This window comes from Furipterus horrens, unplaced genomic scaffold (genome assembly GCF_987537825.1).
Source record: "Furipterus horrens unplaced genomic scaffold, mFurHor1.1.pri manual_scaffold_3, whole genome shotgun sequence".
NCBI lineage: Eukaryota > Metazoa > Chordata > Mammalia > Chiroptera > Furipteridae > Furipterus > Furipterus horrens.
Window position 1 is genome coordinate 8665667 of NW_028327173.1, and position 19465 is coordinate 8685131.

A 19465-nucleotide genomic window follows, 5' to 3' on the forward strand; every position below is an offset into this window, starting at 1 on the left:
GAGGTGAAGGCTGAGTGAGACCCCTGTGCGCGGGGAGGCCCTAAGGGGACCAGCTGAGTCGGAGACCACGCTCTGGGTACAAGGATCAGGGCGTGGATGCTCGCTCTGCCTGGGCATGTCCTGAGCTACTTCTGGAAAGAAGTGTCCTCTGAGCTGGGTTGGAAGGGGTTTAAAGGAGGTGGGAAGGAGAACATTCCAGGGGATCGGTTGGGACGAGGGGGTGACAGAGTGGTCAAAGCCCCAAGATGTTAAAGAGCCTGGGGGGATGAGGCCTGGGGGGGGGGGGGGTCGGGAACTGCAGGTGAGAGATGCATTTCCAGAAACCCGGCTCCGGTGTTTTCTCACCTGAGTGGAGGCAGCGGCCGTCTGCCCCCAGTGCTCCCCAGAACCAACGGACACACAGAACCCCCTCAGGCACCCTGTTGTTGTTAGTGCTGTGAGGTCAACCTTGCTCCGTGCAATGCATGACTCTATGTGAGATGTTGCAACTCTGTGCCCCCATTGTGCTGGGTGCCTTACCTGCTTTCTTACATTTATTCTTTTATATATATATATGTGTGTGTGTGTGTGTGTGTGTGTCTGTGTAATTGTTTGTTTATTTATTTTAGAGAGAGGAGAAAGGAGAAAGAGGGAGAAAAATATCACTGTGTGGTTGCCTCTCACTCGTGCCCCCAACTGGAGACCTGATGTGCAACCGAGTCATGTGCCCTGACTGGAAATCGAACCGGCGACACTTGGCTCGCAGGCCAACACTCAATCCACTGAGCCACAGCAGCCAGGGCACATTTATTCTTAAGGACAACACTCTGAGAAGGTTCAAGAGAGGCAGAATACCAGCGTGGTCAGGAGCACGCTGCCTGAGTTCACATACTGCCTTCATTACTTATTTGAGATAGCCTCAGGAAAGTTATAGTCAAGTTTCCTCTTCTAGAGAATGGAAATAATAATAGTATGTACTTCGTAGGGGTGGTCCGAGGACTCAGTACATCACATAGAGTTTGGTGTCTGGACACATGGTGACTTTTACATGTAATGGTTGGTATTACTCTTTATTATCCCCATTGTAACAAGTGCGGCAGGGATTGTCAGTCCCGAGTCGGACTGCACAGCCATTCTCGGCGGTGCAGATAGACTCTCAAGAAGCTACGCCATCGTCTCTCGAGACGGACGGCTGCCGATGATGATGATGATGAATAGACGAGGAAACGGGCTCTGAGAACTTAAGCGACGTTTCAAAGGTCACGCTGTTCATTATACGCCACGACCTCCGCAAGGATCCCCCATCGGCTGTCCTCTCTCTTCCACTTAGCTTGACTTGGGGACCACTTACATTCTGCCCACAATCTCCTCGTCCAACATCCAGCGTCCCATGCACTCCCCTCCCAACTCACAGAAGGCATGTCACCTCCAGCGTGTGCCTTTGAGTCTGTGACTGCCACCACACCTTGGTGTCGGCTTTTCCTCGGCCCAGAATGCCCGCCTCCCACCTCTGCCTACCTTGACTGTACCTTTCAAAGCTGGGGCCAGATAACGCCTCTGCAGATACACCCGGCTGGAGGAGCCCCTTCCTCGTTTTACCTACTTCTACCATTCATTGCAGACGTTGGGTCACGAGTGGCTGTAACAATATCTGCTTTGTCCTAAGTGGCATCAAGTGGCAACTTTTACAGAAAAGGACTTGGTCTGTAAGGCTGGCCAGGCTTCCCCAGTGTGGGTGACCCTCCCTCTCAGGACTGTGTCCCTGGCCTGGAGCTCTTGCATCCCTTGATTCAGCTCTGGGTTTCTCAACCTCGGCCTTGGCCCTACTGACATTTGGGGCCAGAGCGTTTTCTTGTGGAGGGGGCTGTTCAGTACATTGTAGGATGTTTAGCAGCATCCCTGGGCTCGGCCGCTTCCTCCTCAACTGTGGCAACCAAACATGTCTCCAGACATGACCAAATGTCCCCTGGGGACAAAACTGCCCCCAGATCAAGAACCACTGATGACCAGAATTTCCCCCGGGCTGACCAGGATGAGGGAGGGGGTGACTTCAGCATGGGAGGCTGCAGAGGGGGTTTGAAACCCATGAGCCCACGTGCAGGGAGCTCACACTGAGCAGGAGCGGTAGTGAGCCTGGTGGGCGAGAGGGAGCCGGCCCGGCTCCAGCTGTCATTGCCAGGCAGAGATGTGGTCCAGCGCTGGCCGGATCTTGAAACTCTTCAAGAGAAGTCAGAAATGCTGTCTTTTATGTGAAATCCCCTGATTCTTAAATGTTGGCAATGAAAGTGAGTTTTTCGAAAACATTGTGGGAAAAACAAAATATGTCTGTGAGCCAAATGTGGGCTGCTGCCTGCCAGGATTGCAACCTTTCCTGTAAACCAGCTTCCATGCCAGACGCTGCGGGCGGCTCGCACCATCCTGGAGCCCGCAGGTCCCCACAGGTCCCCATCCTCTTTGCAGTGATGTGTCTTAGATACCATGTATGAGCCCCATGCTAAGCCCCCGAACCAGACAGCCCCTGCCCATGTAGGCTACTCCAGCCCCCTTCTGAGGCCCAATTCCAAGAAGATGGAGAGGTCTAAATGCCTAAGGGAGACAGGCTGTGCCCGGAAAGGGGTGAAGAAGCCCAAGCTCATGCCAGCTCAGTCACTGATTTCCTCTGTGACCCTGGGCAATCACGCCCCCTCTCTGGGCTTCAGTTTCCTCCTGCATCCAATGTGTGTAGGATGAAGAAGGAGGAAGAGGTTGAAAGCATGTTCTCTGCTCCCGGGACTTGAGTGAGCATTCCCCTCGGCAGTGCAGAGCACCAGCTGGCTTGCCAAGTGCCCGGAAGGCAGCCTTGTCCTCAGACAGACCTGGGCAGGGACACGCTGGCCCCACCTCCCAGCTCAGATGCCCTGCACTTCAGAGGCGGGAGTCGGTCACCCCTGATGGGCTCTCTCCTCTGTGTAATGAGGTCATTGGTATGGAGGCTGCCCCGAGGGTAGAAAAAACACCCACATCTCCTGACTCCCTGTCCCATGTTCCTTCCCATCTAATACATTGGGATCTCCCAGGGGTGGGCACTAATTAGATGCACAGGAGGGACAGACAGACAGACACGAGACCCAGGACAAGCACTGACTTTGACCAGTGGTGGTGAACTCCATGCCCAGAGCACCCCGGTGGGTCACTTACATGAACAAGGGAGGAAGAGGTAAAACAGGAGGCAGCAGGGATGACAGAGAGTGGGGTGCATACTCTTACCATGTGAGATGGAATGGGGGTTCACTATTACCAAACCTGAGTTTTCTGAAATAGAGCTAAATATCTGAATGGTTTGGTGTAAATTATCCTGACTTTCAAATGTTGACAACTAGTTTTTTAAATGTGTTTTAGGAGAGTGCTAGGAAAAGAAAACATGTTTGCAAACTGTATTTGATTACCGGGCCACCAGGCTGCAACCTCTGCTTCCTTCTCTTCCCCTCAGTTTACTCTGCTGTGAAATGGGTATGATAACAGCACCCCTCTCTCATGGGGCAGTTGAGTGATTAACTGCGATGATGTCGCTGGGGGGCCTGTCCCACCTCGGGGCCCACAGTAAATGGTAGCTCTTGCTATTTATTAAGACGTAGGATGCTTAGGAGAAATGGGGAGGGACCCGTTAAGTTCAGCGCAGGGCGCCTGGGAAGTCTGAGCTAGAACTCGGGAATTTCCATGGATCCGCACATTCGAGTGAGTGTGTGTTGGCTGTGTGCCTGGCCCTGTGGGCACATATCAATTTGAGACCCGTCCTTCCCTTGAATTTGCAGGGGACGTAGGATTAGGTCCATCCAGCAGCTGATGGGGCTGCCCTTCGCCCCAGGAAAGCCTGAGTGTTTCTGCACGGGGCCCTGATTTGGGAGAAACAAAGCATGCTCAAAGGTCAGGTCTTTAAAAACCAGACTGCAGCTTCTTCTACATTTAGCAAAACACATTTTGCTTGTTTATTTTAATGAGAAGCTTCAGGGGGAAGGTGCCAGTCCTTCCTACGTATCTGTTTGACAAATCTGCCTCTTGAAACCAGTTCCAAAGATATTTAAAGGACGGTTCTGGGGAAAGAAAAACTTAGAACAAATTCTAATTAGTCCCGTTGGGACTAGGGGCCATGGCAGGCTTCTGCCCTGAGAGCCGGGAGACCAGGGCCTCGGGTTACCTCCCGAGGTGCAGAGCGTTCTGCCTCCCTCCCGAGGAGCAGCCCGCCCTGGGCAGCCGGAGGCAGAGTCAGGCCCTTCCTGGCTTTGCTGGGGGCCCTGGCAGGCATGGAAGCCCCTCATCTAGTGATGGAGGCCCTGTGCGCTCCGTCCGCCTTCAGAGTTGGAGAAGCCGGAGTCCCTCTGGCTGACATGCCCAGTTCGGATGGGTGGGTGGGCAGGTAAAGCCCGTAATTACAGGAAAGCAGCGGTGGGCGTGTGCGGACAGGCCTCCGGGAGCCGGGGCAGGTGGCCTCCTGACAAGGCAGGGCCCAGAGTTTGGACTCCGTGTGCAGAAAGCCATCGGGGTGGGGGAGGGGGGATTATGTAACTATGACTATGACGACATGGCCACTGAGAAAGTGACCTTGCTATGCTCCGCCGCCTCCTTCTTCCCTCACAGAAGGGCATGGAGACCTAGCAGCCTTTCTTTAGGCAGGCAGTGGCCCTAGACTTCGTCAGTCTCCAGGTTACCTGGACAGATGTTAAAACAGACTGTCAGACACACCCCCTGAGTTTCTGACTCAGGAGGTGGGCGTGGGGCAGAGAATTAGCATGTCTCACAAATGCACGGATGTTGCTGACGCAGCTAGTCCAGGGGCCGCTCGGAGAGCCCCTGCTGCAGGGCTTAGTGAAGTCAGTCTGCCTGAAATTCCTGATTTGCTGTGTGCCCTGGGACGCGTGTCTGAGCCTCTCTGGGCTCCTGTTTTTCTCAGGAGGAGAAGCTAGTCTTGTCTTTGAACAACTAAACCCCTCTACCCCTTCCCAACCCCCTCTGTATGGAAATGCCTAATTACTATCTGCAGGTAGCTCAGAGGTCTTCACATGAAAGGCCCAGGCCTTTGCACAGAGTTCTTACTCCCTGGTTCCAACTTGCTTGTAGCCACTGTGGGAGCTGAGTCGCTCTAGGTGATATGGGCACTTTAAGCCTTAAAGGGACAAGCCAGGCTAGCATCTCTGGGTATCAGCACTCTGCCTGCATGCAAGAATCTTGAAGCAGTTCAGTAGCCAGGTCTTTGGGGTCATTTTGTTGCCGCGGGTAGGTGGGTGACAGAGGCTCACCACAGTCCCAATGATGAGGCATCTGTGGCATGGAGAGTATAATCAGAGTCACATATCTGCCAGCAGTTCCTTCTCCTCTGAATGTCCCCATGCACAGTGAGCTTCCTGCATGCTGGGGTCCTTCCTATCCTCTCCCCACAATGTCGAGGACAGGACTCACAGCAGGTGCCAAGTGCAGACTGACCAAAATGAAATGAGCAAGCAGATGATCAGATGGCCCCATTACTGAACAGGCCCCAAAGCTCAGCTGTCTGTCTGTCTGTCTGTCTGTCTGGCCCTCTGCAGTCAAATGGTTCCCACTTATGGTCTCCTTTGCTCCTCATAGAACAGTCTTGGGGAAATAGGCAAGTATTCGTATCCTTATTTCACAGGTGGGGAAACTGGGGCCCCAGAAAGGTAGCCCGAGTCGCCCGACTGTACTAGTAAGTAGAAGGCAGTAACAAAGAGAAGTGTAGAATTCCAAGGCTTGGACCCTCACGACAGCCTCTCCGAGTCTAAGTGGTTTATGGCCCAAGTTTTTCTGAGAGCCGCCCTGCCAGTAATGGCAGTGGAAACGGAGCTGGGAGAGAGGCGAGCTAGGAATCCAGGCCCTTTCTGGTTCCTGGGGAGAGGCTGGGGAGAGGGGCAGGGCCAGCAGGGATGCGCAGAGAAGTGCTAGAAATACAGTTTCTCCTTTGCAGAGGATGTATTTCCCAGGGGGTCTGTCTCGGGCCCTCTCTGTATCCCATGCTGGCACACCGCAGGTGCCCTTGGCAGGCTGCAATGCATGGTGGTTTGCCCCCAAAGCCCAATACATGAATGGCACGTGGCTGGTGCAGTCAGTATTTGTTGAATTAATAAATGAATATGTGAAGACAGACTTGATTGAGGTACTGCATCTAAACAGCTGTTTGATCTTAGACAAATCCTTTCACCCTTCTAACTCTTGGTTTCTCCAGCTGTAAAGGCAGAATAATAATGTTATAATAATAAACAATAATGGCCTAATAATGAAGAGAATAGGCTCTAGAGCCAGAACTGCCTACATCTGAGTCCTGGCTCCACCGTGTACTGCTGTGTGACCTCAGGCAACCTACAAAACCTCTCTGTTCCTTGGTTTCCTCATTGATAAAGTGAGGGTAATGAAGCTCTCGTATAGTATTGTGGGGATTAAAATGAGCAATATGTGTCAAGTGCTCTACCCAACATTGTTAATAACCCTTAGCGATGATGATTCTATCTCTGCATTGGTAAATTAAGTAACATTTAAGTAACAAGTACCTAGCAGAGTGCCTGGCACAAAGGCAGAAGTGCTCAGTAAACAGTAACCATTATTCTTATCTTGGATACTCACTGGCCCATGGCTCTTGGTGTCTGCTGAGTCACACAAAGGAACTGGAGACAATAAGGTCTTAAAATTGCTGTGTGGGGGAGAGGTGTCATTCCCAGAAGCCACCAACCCAGGGTTAAAGGGCCCCAGCTGGGGACGGTGAAGTACCACCAGGGGCCACAAGAGGCAGCAGAGAACCCATTCCATACCAATAACCAGGTTGGCTTTGCCGCCCTGCCACTGGCCGGCGTTCTCCTTAACCTGATATGGGAGACATTTCTCCAGAGGACACTCCTTCTGAGGGTTAGACTCCCAACCCTACATTTATCTGCCACATCTTGGATAAGCCCCTTTGTCTCCTTAAACCTCACTTTTCTCACCTGGGACACAGAGATAGGGTGATTTGGAGCGTTGAATGAGCTAGAAAGGACAGTCCCTAGAGCAAGGTGAGTGCTCAGTCAGTAACGCCTGTTGCCAAGGTAGCATCATAGTTATTAGCCATGGACTCTGCAGCCAGACAACATAAACTTCAGCCCTGCCTGCATCACGCACTGGCTGGGTGCCTTTGGATAAGTGACTTGACTTCTCTGTGTCTGTTTTCTCATTTGTAAAATGGGGTGATAATAAGCGTACATGAAACTCTCAGAGGTGTTGGGGAGATTAAATGAATGTGTAAGTCAACACAGTAAATGCCATGTCAATGTTTGCCAGGATTGTTATTGTAAGTTGTAGTATTTTTAGTTTTGAGGTTTTTACTCTGAATTAGCTTCAACATTTTAACTTCCTGCAGAAACCTCACGGCTTAATATGAACTGCCCAAAAAGGGGGCTTAGAAGAAACAGGAGAGATGTGGTCCCTGGATAAGGAAGGACTTTCTGCTTTGCTGCAGTTGAGAATCTGACTTGGCACCCAAGGACAGTCTGAGAGGCAGGGCACAGAGGCCAGCTGCACTCTGTGAAAATGCTTTGATGCCCAGCCCTGGGCTAAGCTTCTGCCTCCCGGGCAGGTCTTTTGGAAGCCCCCAGAGGCGATCAGGATCTTTACCAGGTCACTTGGGGCCCCAGAAGGATCGTCAAAGTGTACCAGAGAGGCTGTGACAGGGACACAAAAGTCTCCAGCCAGGAAGTCCTCGCCTGGACAGATGGCAGGACGGACCTTGGATAGAATCCTCTGTGCCCCCAGGACAGAGGTCTGAGTGGGTTTGGAGGAAAACCACAGTCTAATCCTTCTCGCTGCACCTGTGCCCAGAGTCCTACTGGGATGGCCAGGGAAGATCAGCACCGTCCCCGCTGGTGGCCTCGGCCACAAAGGCATCCTAGGGCTTGCCAGAGGACTTGCAAGTCACTTTGGAATGGATTAAAGACAGCAGATTGTCCATGAAGAGAGCAGGCAGTGCTTGTGTGGCTCAGAAGCAAAGAGCATGTCACTCGGGTCCCCTCCAGCAATGTCCCTTGCATCCATTGTTTGAGGGTTCACCCTGTGCCAGGCACCATTCAGAGCTCTACATGTGCCTCTTCCCTCAAAACTTCCCATCACAGCCAGACAGGGGGGTGGCCATGATCGCCCCCTTTTTCCAGGCAAAAGGCCTGAGACTTGCAGCAGCAAAATCATTTGTTCAAGATCATACACTAGTGATTGTCAGAGGCAGGATTTGAGTCCTGGCCCCTCTGCCTCCAGAGAATATGTCCCCAGCCTCGTGGGGCAGGCAGCCTCCAAGATGGCCTTCCGGGATCCCCACCTCCCAGCACTCACATCTTCCTGTAATCTCTTCCATCGAGTGTGGGAGGGACCCAGGGACTCGCTTCTAAGGAATAGAATGGGGAAAAGGTGATCGATGTCATTTCCCCATCAGGTTACAAAGAGACAGTGGCTTCCATCTTGTGCAAACCCTCTGTTGCACACTCCCGAGCCCTCTGGAAGAAGCAAGCTGCCTTTGTGAGTAGATCTACAGCTCTGTGGCAAGGAACTGATGGCAGCCTCTGGCCAAGAGCCACACAAGTGAGCTTGGGAGGAGGCCCTCCCCACTTCGAGCCTTGAGTTGACTGCAGCCCCGGCTGACGCCATGACAACAGCCCATGCCAGTCCGGGAGCCAGCAGCACCCAGCTCAGCCACCCTGGATTCCTGACCCACAGACACTGGTTGTTTTAAGCCACTGCGTTTTGGGGTGATTTGATACGCAGCAATAGGTAACTAATACACTTGCTGTCACTACTAGCAACAGACACAAAACACAGCCACACGGCAACCCTGAGAAGGATAGAAAAGACCGACCCAACCACAGCAGGCAGAGCAGGGAAAGCCTTGCTCACATCTGCTGACCCAGCCCTTCATTTTGCTCTTGTGGGTGATAGTACCCAGATGCATTGGCAGAAATGCCCTTTCCAAGGTTACACACAAGCTTGGGGGACCTGGCATGGCCATCGTGGTCTCCAGATTCCCGGAATCCATTGCCAGGAGTTCACGGGGGTGGTACCCACAAAACTGTACATGTTCCTAGGAATCCAGAGTTGCTACCTTGTAGAGAGTGCAGTCATGTTGGCTGGAAGGTCTCAGTAAAACTTCTACAAATACTCAAACCACAGCCAAGAAAAAAATACCTGAGAAATTCCAATGGGCTCAAATATTCAGCTGCAAGCAGATACCAAATATAGTGGGGTCCTTTAATGCAGTGTGTCTGGGTTTTTGTTTCTTAGGCCAAATATTTATTGTCATTGTCTCCTGTAATCAAAAGGAAGTTCCCCTGGGAATGAGGGGACACTGTGAATGGGAACTGCCCTGGCCCCTGTGTCCCTGTCCCCAGCCTTTTTCGTGTTTTCTCTGGTGGCATCCTGGTGGCCTGAGGTCAGGGTCATTGGGACAGGGTCTGGCCTCAGAGCTCAGATCCAGAACAGCCTCCCCACTCTCTGGTTGGACTGCCCACTTCCTGCCCTGCTTCTCACTGAGATGTCCAGAGGACGAAATGGGGACAGTTCCTGCAGCTTTTCCCCACCCCCACCCCCAAATCCTCCCTTCCTGCTGCCTTGCAGAGTCTGCACACTGTAAGCCCGGGAGAAGGAGAGAGTGAGCCAAATCCCAGGCCCAGCTGTCTCCAACATTGATTCCCAGCATCCCTGGGAGACTGGGAAGATCTTCTGGGAGTTGGACCAGCTCCATAATTTGTGGATCCCAATGCAAAATGAACATGTGAGACCCCCAATTTAAAAAAAAAAAAAGAATTTTAAGGCGACCACAGCAGAGCATTAACTCTGGCACAGAGCCTCCTGCATAAGTTAGTTGTATGCTTAGAAGCTGGCCTGGTCTTGGAGTCTCCAATAAAATCCGCCCTGAGTTATCCTTCCTGGAGGGCCTGCCCATACTGCTCAGGGCAGAAAGTGGGTTGTCACTTCTTAACCAAACTTTGCTGAGTAAGGAGAGCAATGGAAGTCCACCAGGGCTGTGGGATTGAGAAACGGCTTGGATTGTTGAAATGCAAGATGAAAGCATGTGCAGACTTCTAAGAGGTTGCAGAGGGGACTGATAAGAGAAGCAGTGAGATGAGTGCTAGTGGCCGAGGGCTGGATAAAAACGTCTAGACATACTTAGTTGTTCTTTCTCCTCCCTCTCCTTTTCCCTCCTCTATTTTTTTTTTTTTTTGCTTTTTTTAAAAAAGTTGCCAACATTTCAAACTTAGATTTCACATATTCATATTCCTAGAAGCTGTAAAAAAAAACAAATTAGAACCTCTGAAAACACAAGAGCCACATGACAACAACCTAGTGCCTCCTCTAGAAGGGCTGGTGGCCTCTTATTTGCCACAGTCCTCACCACTCCCTAATGTCTCCCTGACACAGAATCTAAGTGACAAGTGCTACATATTTGTGCTTGTGATGCTGTTTTCTTGTCATGGAGTTAAGAGAAAAATGCACGTCTGTATCAAAAGTGTGAAGATAGAAGGCGGACAGAGAGCTCCGTGTGCTTCAAGAAATATGGGAAAGAGCATGTTTCTTTGTGGAGGAACCTCCCTCCAAGTTTAATATGTAAACGGCATCTAAGACAAAAGAATGCAACTTAAATATTCATATGGAACAAACCACAGCAGTCCCCACACAGCCCAGCTCACTCATTCATGTCCCCAGTTGGGTCCCCAAAGGCATCAAAACAGAGACTCCTGACCAGAACTCTCCAGAATGCAAGGTCAGTCCCAGCATCTCCTCCCTTCAGGGCCCATAGCCACCTTTCTTCAGTTCTGCCTGTTATCCCGACAAAGGCAGTGGCTTTGGGGGATTCCCAGCCTGACCTCTCCCTCATTGTGGGGCCAGTTTCCTTCCCCCAGCTTGGTGTGTGTGTTTAACCCCATGGGTAGTTTTCTTCCCCAGCTGGAGGGCACCATCAGCATTTGCCACACTGGGCGTTTGGGGTTCCCGTGAGACAGGGGGAGGGGCTCTGAGGCTGCCCTGCAGCCCTCCACAGCTGGCCTGTTTCCCTGTCAGGGAGGGTGAGGAAGATGTGGGGGTGGAAGCTGGGAAAGCCATGATGGAGGATGACAAGCAGGGCCCCTCACCCGCAGACATGGGAGTTGACAGAAAGAACAGTGTTAGACACGTGGTGGGGAAAGTCATTCAGTTCCCACAGCTTGTTGGAGAGACATATGCCAATGACCTAGAAATTCCCAGAGCTCAGGTCTGGGCCAGTGGGAGCCATAGGTTATCAACCAGGCCTGGAGAGGGTGGGGTGCGTGCCGCCCAGACAGGGAAGCTGGAGTTGCCATGGAGAGTGTGGAACTCCTCACCTGGCAGTGTATCCTGACTCCCTGTTGTCTACAATGGGGGCGGGAGCACAGGGGACCAGACCTGCCTCCCCGTCTTTGGCGAGATAATTAGTCCTTCTAAAGAGCATCATAATCCCCAGATCAAAGGGGGCTCAGGGCTGCAAACTCACCTGAGAGTGAGTGAGTACTGCCAGCCACTGGAGCACCCACTCCAGTGAGAAAGTTCAGATTCCCAGACTCTCCAAGGTGCCACTTCCTACAGGGCCTGGCTGGCCTGGTGATGGGTTCTCCACCCACTCCCAAAGTCCAGGCCTCACCTGGGCATCATCTTACCTGCCACATGGCTGCCTTAGAGAGTTCATAAGCAGCACTGATGGTGGACAGAGGTAGAAATGACCATCACCGCATTTTCTAGATGGGGAAACTGAGGCTTGAGGAGGTGAGGTGCAGGCACGGGGCTCCCCTACCAGATCACAGCCTCCTCATGGGCATGGACCACGTCCGTTTTCTCCCCACCGGGACAGCGAGTGGCCGCAGCATTATATTCTCTTACAGAAGGACGGGTCACCCTGTGCCGGTGGGTGAAGTTCATGACCCAGGCTCTTACCCCTTCCCCTGCCCACTCCTTCTGCCCGCTCCAGGCCAGTTCGGCGACTGCAGCTCTTCAGCCAGGCGGTCACAAGGGTGTCAGAAGAGTGCAGAGAGAGACGCAGACAGGGGGGTGCCAGGCAGCCGTCCCCTTGATGCGCTCGCTCACTTGGGGCTTTCAAAGACCTGGGTTCAGGCCGTCACTTCCGACCCCCGTGGCCCTGGCCACCTTTTTGAGCGTCAGTTTCTCCATGAATAACCGTGCTGGGGCTGCACCGAGCAGCCGGAGCCCGGCGGGCAGTGGGGCGACGCCGTGCTCCCCGAGGCTTTCGGGCGAGTCAGGGCGCCGCGGAGGGGCCGGGGGCGGGGCGCGGGCGGGCCGGGGCGGGGCGAGCGGCCGCCCGGAAGGAGCGAGAGGAGGAGCCGCTGGAGTGAGAGTCGTTCCCACGTGAGAGGCTCCGCGGCCGGATTCCTCGCGTGCGGCGGCGGCGGCGGCGGCGGACGACCCGGCGTCCGGCCGGACGGAGAGCCCTGGTCCCGCGGGCTCCGGCGGGCGGCGGGCGGCGGGGGCGGAGCTCGGCTGCGCCCCGATGCGGCGGCGGCCCCGGGGGCTGTGAGCCCGGCGCCCGCCGTCGGAGCACCCCGCGCCGCCTCGGGCAGCGCCCCCCCACCCCCGGGCACGCGGCATGCGGGCGGCCGACTTGGGCACCTGGGAGCGCGTCAGGCAGCTCGCGGCGCAGGGCGAGCCGGCGCCTTCCTGCGGAGCGGGGGCCGGGCCGGTGCGCCCCCCGGAACCTGCAGCGTACGAGCAGTATGCGGACGCCGCAGGGCCCGGAGATCGGCCCCGCGCCCAGGCGCCCTCCTTTCGAGCTGATGGCGACTGCAGCCAGCCGGGTAGGTGCGCGACCGGAGGGGAGGGCGGTGCGGCCTCAGGCTGGGGAGCCGCCGGGGCCGGGCGCGCGGGGGCGCTCCGGGCCGGGATCGGGGAGCCGCTGGTAGCAAAGTTCTCGCCGTGCGCGAAGCACGGAGCGCGGGGCGGGGTGCAGGGGCAGACGCGCGGGATGCAGAGTTAGTTCTTCGGCGTAGGGGCGGGGATCTCGGGAGTCCGTGGCTGCAGAGCTAGTTCAAGGGCACGCCTGCCAGAGCGGTGTGGTCCCTGGGTACCTGGAGACCTAGCTCTGGGCGGGCCCCAGCGTGGAAAAGGGGCCAGCCCCGCGCGAAGTGTAGCCCGGCGGTCCCTGTGACCGCACCTGTAACCCACCTGGTAGCTCCATAAAGTGCCAGGAGAGCCCTGCTTTACCGAGAGGAAAAGTAGTGATTCGCATTTGCTGGGAGTGAAGAGATTTCTCAAACACTTGCAGACAGGGAAATTGCAGCCGTGGAGACAAAAGCAGTGGTCTAATTGTGTATCGCTGGCTAATCCGCCCCAAGAGGAGCACAGCGTTTTAGTGTTAAAATGCCCAGAGTGGGTGCGCCCATTCCGTTCTGTTCCGGTCTCAGCTGGTCCCCCAGTAACACCCCGACCCCACCCCGCAACTTATGTCTTGGGAGGGGGGCACGGGAACCCCAGGATAGGGAGAAATTTAAATGAACGATGAAGAGCTTCCCAGCAGTTTGAAGTCTGAATTCTTCTCCCAGGAAAAATTGGAGGGGAGCACACATGATCTTGAACCTATTGCAGTGTCTCCTTGAATCTTATTACAACTCTGGGAGTGAGGCTCTGTTATCTGTCCCAAGGTGAGGACAGAAGAGGCCTGAAGTTAATCAACTTGCCTTAATCCCACAGCCCTAGACCTTGGTGCTGGAATTTCTAATTTGTCTTGCAGCTCACACCAGAATGCCTCACCCAGGCAGCCAGTTTACCAGCTGGGAAACATGAGGCTTATTTACCTAATAATTTTTTTTTTTTTCCTATGAGAAAAAAGCCAGCAGCAAGGCCCCCTTTATTTCAGGCTGCCTGTTGGTCTCCCCAGGAGATGGAACCCTGGGGGTCATAGTTCTAGCCACAGGAGCTAGGTCTACCGACCAGATGGCTCTAATTAGCTTAGCTGGCGCTGGTGGCCTGGAGCAGCTGAGATCTTGGGTCACCGAGGGTCTAGAAGAGGGACGCTGAGCCCTGGGAGGAGCTGCAGTCCCTGGCTCTTTGGCCTTGGGTCTGGGCCAGCTGGAGGCAGTCTCACCTCTTCCCCAGATGCATGGAACAGTTAAGAGTCCAGGACTTAGTGCAAAACAACCTAGATGCAAAGAATAAACAACCGGGACCTTGGGCAACTTGTTTGATCTTTTTGAGACTCCGTTTATGGAAGTAATAATAGTGTCGATTAATGTGCAGGTCATTCAAAGCTGGTATCTGCGAAGCACCTTGCCTAGTTCATAGTGGCTGCTTAATGAATTTTCGTCACCAGCTTCAGTTGCAGGGCACCTGTCAGAACCCCCGTTGACTCAGTTTCCCATTGGGATGGGGTGCTATCTGCTCCATCTCCGCCCCCCTGCACAGTGTCAGGATCGCTTTGGTCTGGTCTGTAAAACACTGGAGTGATCTAAGGCAGGTTGTTGTGCCAGCGGAAGTTGTTATTATGTAAACATTTCGAAGATGGCTGGGTGGAGATACATCTGTTTACTTTGTGTCTGTATACACTCCATTTGTGTTTCATAATAACAATAACCTAATGACATGGTGTAGCTGGGCCACCTATCCCCGAGGTCTGGGGCGGTGGTTATTCTGGTGGCCCTCATCCTCACACTTTAGGGCAGAGGCAGTGCAGATCTCCTTTCCTGATATACAGGTGACGTCACTGGCCTGAACTGGGATCAAGCCAGCAGCGAAACCAGAAAGTTTGGAGTTCTCTCTGCCCCCCACCACGCTTCACCCTCTCTGGGTCTGGTTCGTAAAGATCAGTTGACGTTTCTGAGAACTTCCATGGTGTCCAGGCATTGAGGACAGCCCATCCTGGACATGGGTTCTCAAGCCACTGGCTGTTACAAGGGGATTTCCGCTGGGAAATACATGAGCCCTCCCCTGGCTTAGAACCACAAGCTGATGTTATTGCTGAGATAAACACTGTAGCCAGGCAGTGAGGTGGCTCGCCCCAGGATCTCAGCACATTGGTCCCCAGCTGAATGGAATGCTTAGTTTCAGGAGCTAGAAGAGCGCCCTGTTTGGATGGAAGAGTCTGGTGTGGGGGAGGGGGGAGAAAGGGGGGGTGCCTGATTGGCAGGATGGAGGACTGGACATCTTGACATCACTCACAGGGAGTGTCTTCCTGAGATTAGCAGGGTGACAGACCCTAAGCTGGTGACAGCGCTGACCTCCAGGGTGGGGCGACTTCCAGGGGAGGTCACCATTCTTCTGCACTCAGATTGAGATACTTGGTGACTCAGTTTCCCTCTTGGTGCTGTGGGAATAACTGTCTGAGGGGGGGGGATCGTTCCAGAGCCCCTGCAGAGTGAACCAGCCTGGGTGGAGGGCATATACTGCTCTGTCTGTGACTGTCCGTTCATTCAGTTGCATTTCTTGAGCATCTATGCCTGCCAGGCAGCGTTGTAGCTGCCAGGGATGTAGCAGCAAACGAGACAACCGCAGTCTTTGTTTCCATGGAGCTTATATTCTGTGGGAGGAAATTTCCAGTAGGCAAATACGCATGGGATGTGTCAGGGGGTGGTAAGTGCTATGCAGAAAAACAAGGCCAGGTGAGGGGTTAGCCGATGGGAGTGGGTGCTCTTCAAAGTTCAAGTAGGTGGTCCGAGAGAGAGCCCGTTCAGGGAGGAGGTGCATGGGTGCTGAGTCCCTAAGGCAAGAGGGTGTGCCCAATCGGTTCAAGAAACCCCATCCTTATTTAAAAGTTCTTGCTAGATTAATATCTTTATAGACGAGACACTTTATCTGCCCACATCTGAGGCCCACCTAGACTTTCATGCCCAGTACAGATGCCCCTGCCTCCTTTGGCTCCTCTCTTTAACTGCCAGCCACTTGGACCCTCTGCCTTTTTTATTAGTCCTTTGAGTTCCTAGCTCCTCTTGCCCCTCCCCTCACTTAAAGTGCAAGGAGGAGGGGACCAGGCCTTTGTTTATCTGTGTGCACTTAGCTCCCAGCACTGCCCTCCCGAGTGCGGCATGGAGCTAAGCAAAGGCCAAGCTCTGGCTGTCCCTGGGGCTTGCTGGTGCCCTTGGGGAAACTGGTACTCAGCAAAACTTGGTAACTTGCCCAAGATCAGCCAGTAGGTGCCCCACCCAGGACTTGATCCCAGATTGTAGACCTCAACACAGTATGGAAATACCTTGTACTGATCTTAAGAAAGTAGACCTACATCCCATTTCCAGTCTGTTTTTTTTTTTCTTTACATTTTTGTCTTTGGTTAAAAAAAAAAAAAAAAGGTTTGTCCTCTCCTTGACATTCCTTGTTTTGAGCAACTCAGGCATTTGCTTATCTCTGTGCCTTGAGCCATTTCAGCAGCAGGATTTCTGCTGGGTTAGAGGTGAGATTAAATCTCCACTTGGAACTGGGATGCTCTTAGGAAGCCACCCACTGGGACCTCGAGGGTTGAGTGTGAGCTTCCTTGGCGAAGGGATGGGACAAAGACAACTGGGGGCTTGGCTGTCCTGGGCAATCAAGAGTGAAAGTCATTGCTCTTGGAAGAAACTCAGGCTGGTTTTCCTTGAGTGGTCTCCTGTGGCCCAGCCCCCGCCACCCTGAGCGACTGCTCGGTGAGATAGATTGAACCTTCCATGTACCCGGACGGGTGGCACACCATAGTGGGTACAGGGCACCAGCTTTGGAAGTCACCGGCTCTGTTGCTTACTGGTTATTTAATGCCCCAAGCCTCGGTTTGCCCATCTATAAAGTGGGATCATATTACCCCCCTCAGAGCTGCTGGGCAGGAATCCGGAACATCCTTCCTCCCCATGGAGCCCGATGCCACCTGTACCATGAGAGGGCGGGGGAAACGCCCATTTATCCAGAATCTACAGAACTGGAATGAGGGTGTGGGTGTGTGTAAAATGTTTTTTAAATTTTCAAAGTTTGAAATATCGGGCTTTGACGAGATAGGTGGTTCTGAAGGAGTGCTAGCTATTCACTTAGCTTTCTCAGTCATCGGGAAATTTCCATAAAGCTCCTTACGCGCTCTTCATGTTCTTTGTAATATTCCAATTGAGTTAACTGGATGATTTGCGTGGACCCTCTAGCCATTCTGGAGAAGGAAGAGTTTAGTTTAGTTCCCTTTTAATCATTTCAAGAGCCTCTGCATGCAGTGGCCTAAGGAGACCAGCAAACTCAGCCCTGGAGTTGGCCGCTCCCATCCACACTATGGCCGGCTGACAAAAGCGGAAAATCCTGTACCTTGGGATGTACACAGGTTTTCGCCCCAGCAGATAAACACATCCACCGTGTCGTTAAAGCTGGCCCAAGTGATCGCTGTGGGGATCCCGTGTGTGCAGGGAGTCACTGAGGGCTGTAAACACTCCAGAGAGGGTGGCAGGCCATGGTCACAAGGTGTCTGCCTGCCTGTGTGCGTACTTTTTTGCATGTAAATGCATTTCATGTTGAGTGTGTCCGATGAGTGCCTGTTGGGGAGGGGGACAGTCAGGAATGCCCCCTGTCCCCAAGGACCACCCCTCTCTGTGCCCCTTGTGGCAGCCACCATGAAGGTGGGGACTCCAGGCCTTCTCTCATCTGCTGTTTGGATCCCTTCGAGAGAGGCCAGTTAGAAGACAGTGACTGTGGCCATTCCTCGGAGCCCTCGCCCAGCGGCTTTAACCCAACAGGTGCTGCCGCAGCCCCTAAATTAGCCGGATTTAACAGTCAGAACGGGCTGACAGGTAGGTGAGTCCACCTGGTGTCCTAGCCCAGAACTAGGTGGTGCTAAGCCAGGGCCAAGGAGAAGGAGGACCTGTGGGGTCAGTGGTGGTGGCCTTCTAGGCGCGTCCTCGGTTCACGGCTCACGTGCTGGGCTTTGTGGGCTATTTCAGGGAACACGCACCACCTGGGGGCCCATCTGCAGGTGCCGCCGCTCGGCTTTGGTTGCTGCCTGGATTTGCAGGTTGGCTCCGGTTCCCAAGTATTTGGGGCTGTAACATTATCAGAGGCATTGAGTGTGTTCAGTGCCTCTTAATTGTACAGAGCTTCAGGAAGCTCTCCCTGGGGGCCTTGCGGGGACTCAAAACAATAGCCGCTAGCTCGTGGGTGCCCTAGTCCCTCACAGTGCAGCTCAGCCTCACCAGGGCGCTCCCACCTTTGAAGTCCTGTGTGCCCAGGCAGGGAAGGAGGTGTATTTCCCTGTGGTAAAGTGCCATGAGTGAGGAGGGACCATTTACAAAGGGCCAGCCGGGAACCCAGGGCCTTGTTACTTGCCTTCCTGTTGATCTCTTCTCACCCCTTGTAAGATGCCTGACATTCTGCCCAGCCTACAGGTGACCTGGTTGAGGCTTAAAGAGCTTACACAGGTTGTAGTCAGTCAGTGGCCATTCCAGGGTGCCCCCGGACAATGGCATCTTCTCCCTGAAATTTCCATCCATCATCAGCGGATGGACTCTTCCCCAAGGGCCGCCAGGGCGCCAGGCAGAGGCTGGGACGCTGGGGGTCATGGGACTCTCCCTGGCATCTTGGGCAAGGTGGCTTGCAACCAGCCAGGGACGGTCGGAATGTGAGGCTCTGGGCCTCAACTGCTCCCCCAGCTCCAGGAGACTGTACCCCGCCCGCCCCACTGCCCCAGCCAGAATCAAAGAGGCCAGGTGGCCCATGACAGGAGGTCTGGCCCTGACCATTTGGCAACCTAGAATGCAGAGCCCTGAGACGGAAACCTCAGTAATGGTGGGGGCAACTCGCTCCCTCTACAAGGGGAGGAAACTGAGGCCCAGAGAGAGGAGGGGACCAAGCTGCTGTCACGTGGCCTGGTTTCCAGGGTCAGTGTGAAAACTAAAGGCACATGGGTGTCTTGGCAAAGTGGCGAGTTTCCTCTCTTCACCTTCTTCCCTGACTCCCTCCGACTTGGCCCTGCATCTTCTAGGTCAGCGGTTCTCAACCTGTGGGTCGCGACCCCTTTGGGGGTCGAACGACCCTTTCACAGGGGTCACCGAAGACCATCGGAAAAAACATATATAATTACATATTGTTTTTATGATTAATCACTATGCTTTAATTATGTTCAATTTGTAACAATGAAAATACATCCTGCACATCAGATATTTACATTACGATTCATAACAGTAGCAAAATTACTGTAATTTTATGGTTGGGGATCACCACAACATGAGGAACTGTATTAAAGGGTTGCGGCATTAGGAAGGTTGAGAACCACTGCGCTCAGTGCTTGCCAGTATGCAGACCTTACCTCCATTCTGGTTCTGTAGGTCTGGGAGGGTCCCCGGAATCTGTGTCTTTATCGAGTGCCCTGGGTGATTTTTGATACAGAGGTGTCACGGACCAGACTTGGAAATCCTCGGCCATTTGCCTTCCTGGAATTGGGTTAATTTTAAAGAAAGAAACTAAGAAGGCCTTATTCTCTGGTTTACCTGCCGACATCGTCCTCAGCAGCATGCTTCTCCCTCCCCCAGGTGTCCCGAAGTGGACA

At 53.6% G+C, this 19465-nt stretch overlaps 1 protein-coding gene across 2 annotated transcripts in view; it reads left to right on the top strand.

Annotated features, from left to right (window-relative positions):
• Window positions 1-19465, top strand: part of KAZN (kazrin, periplakin interacting protein) — a 386388-nt gene that overhangs the window by 239184 nt on the left and 127739 nt on the right. Inside the window, exon 1 of one of the 2 annotated variants that reach the window (XM_090268630.1) lies at window positions 12388-12791. The exons of the other annotated variant lie outside the window; for it this stretch is intronic. Coding sequence (XP_090124756.1) covers window positions 12584-12791 — 208 coding nt within the window. The 5' untranslated portion in view covers window positions 12388-12583. Of the gene's footprint in view, window positions 1-12387; window positions 12792-19465 lie in introns of those variants that run through there. 2 annotated transcript variants of the gene reach the window in all.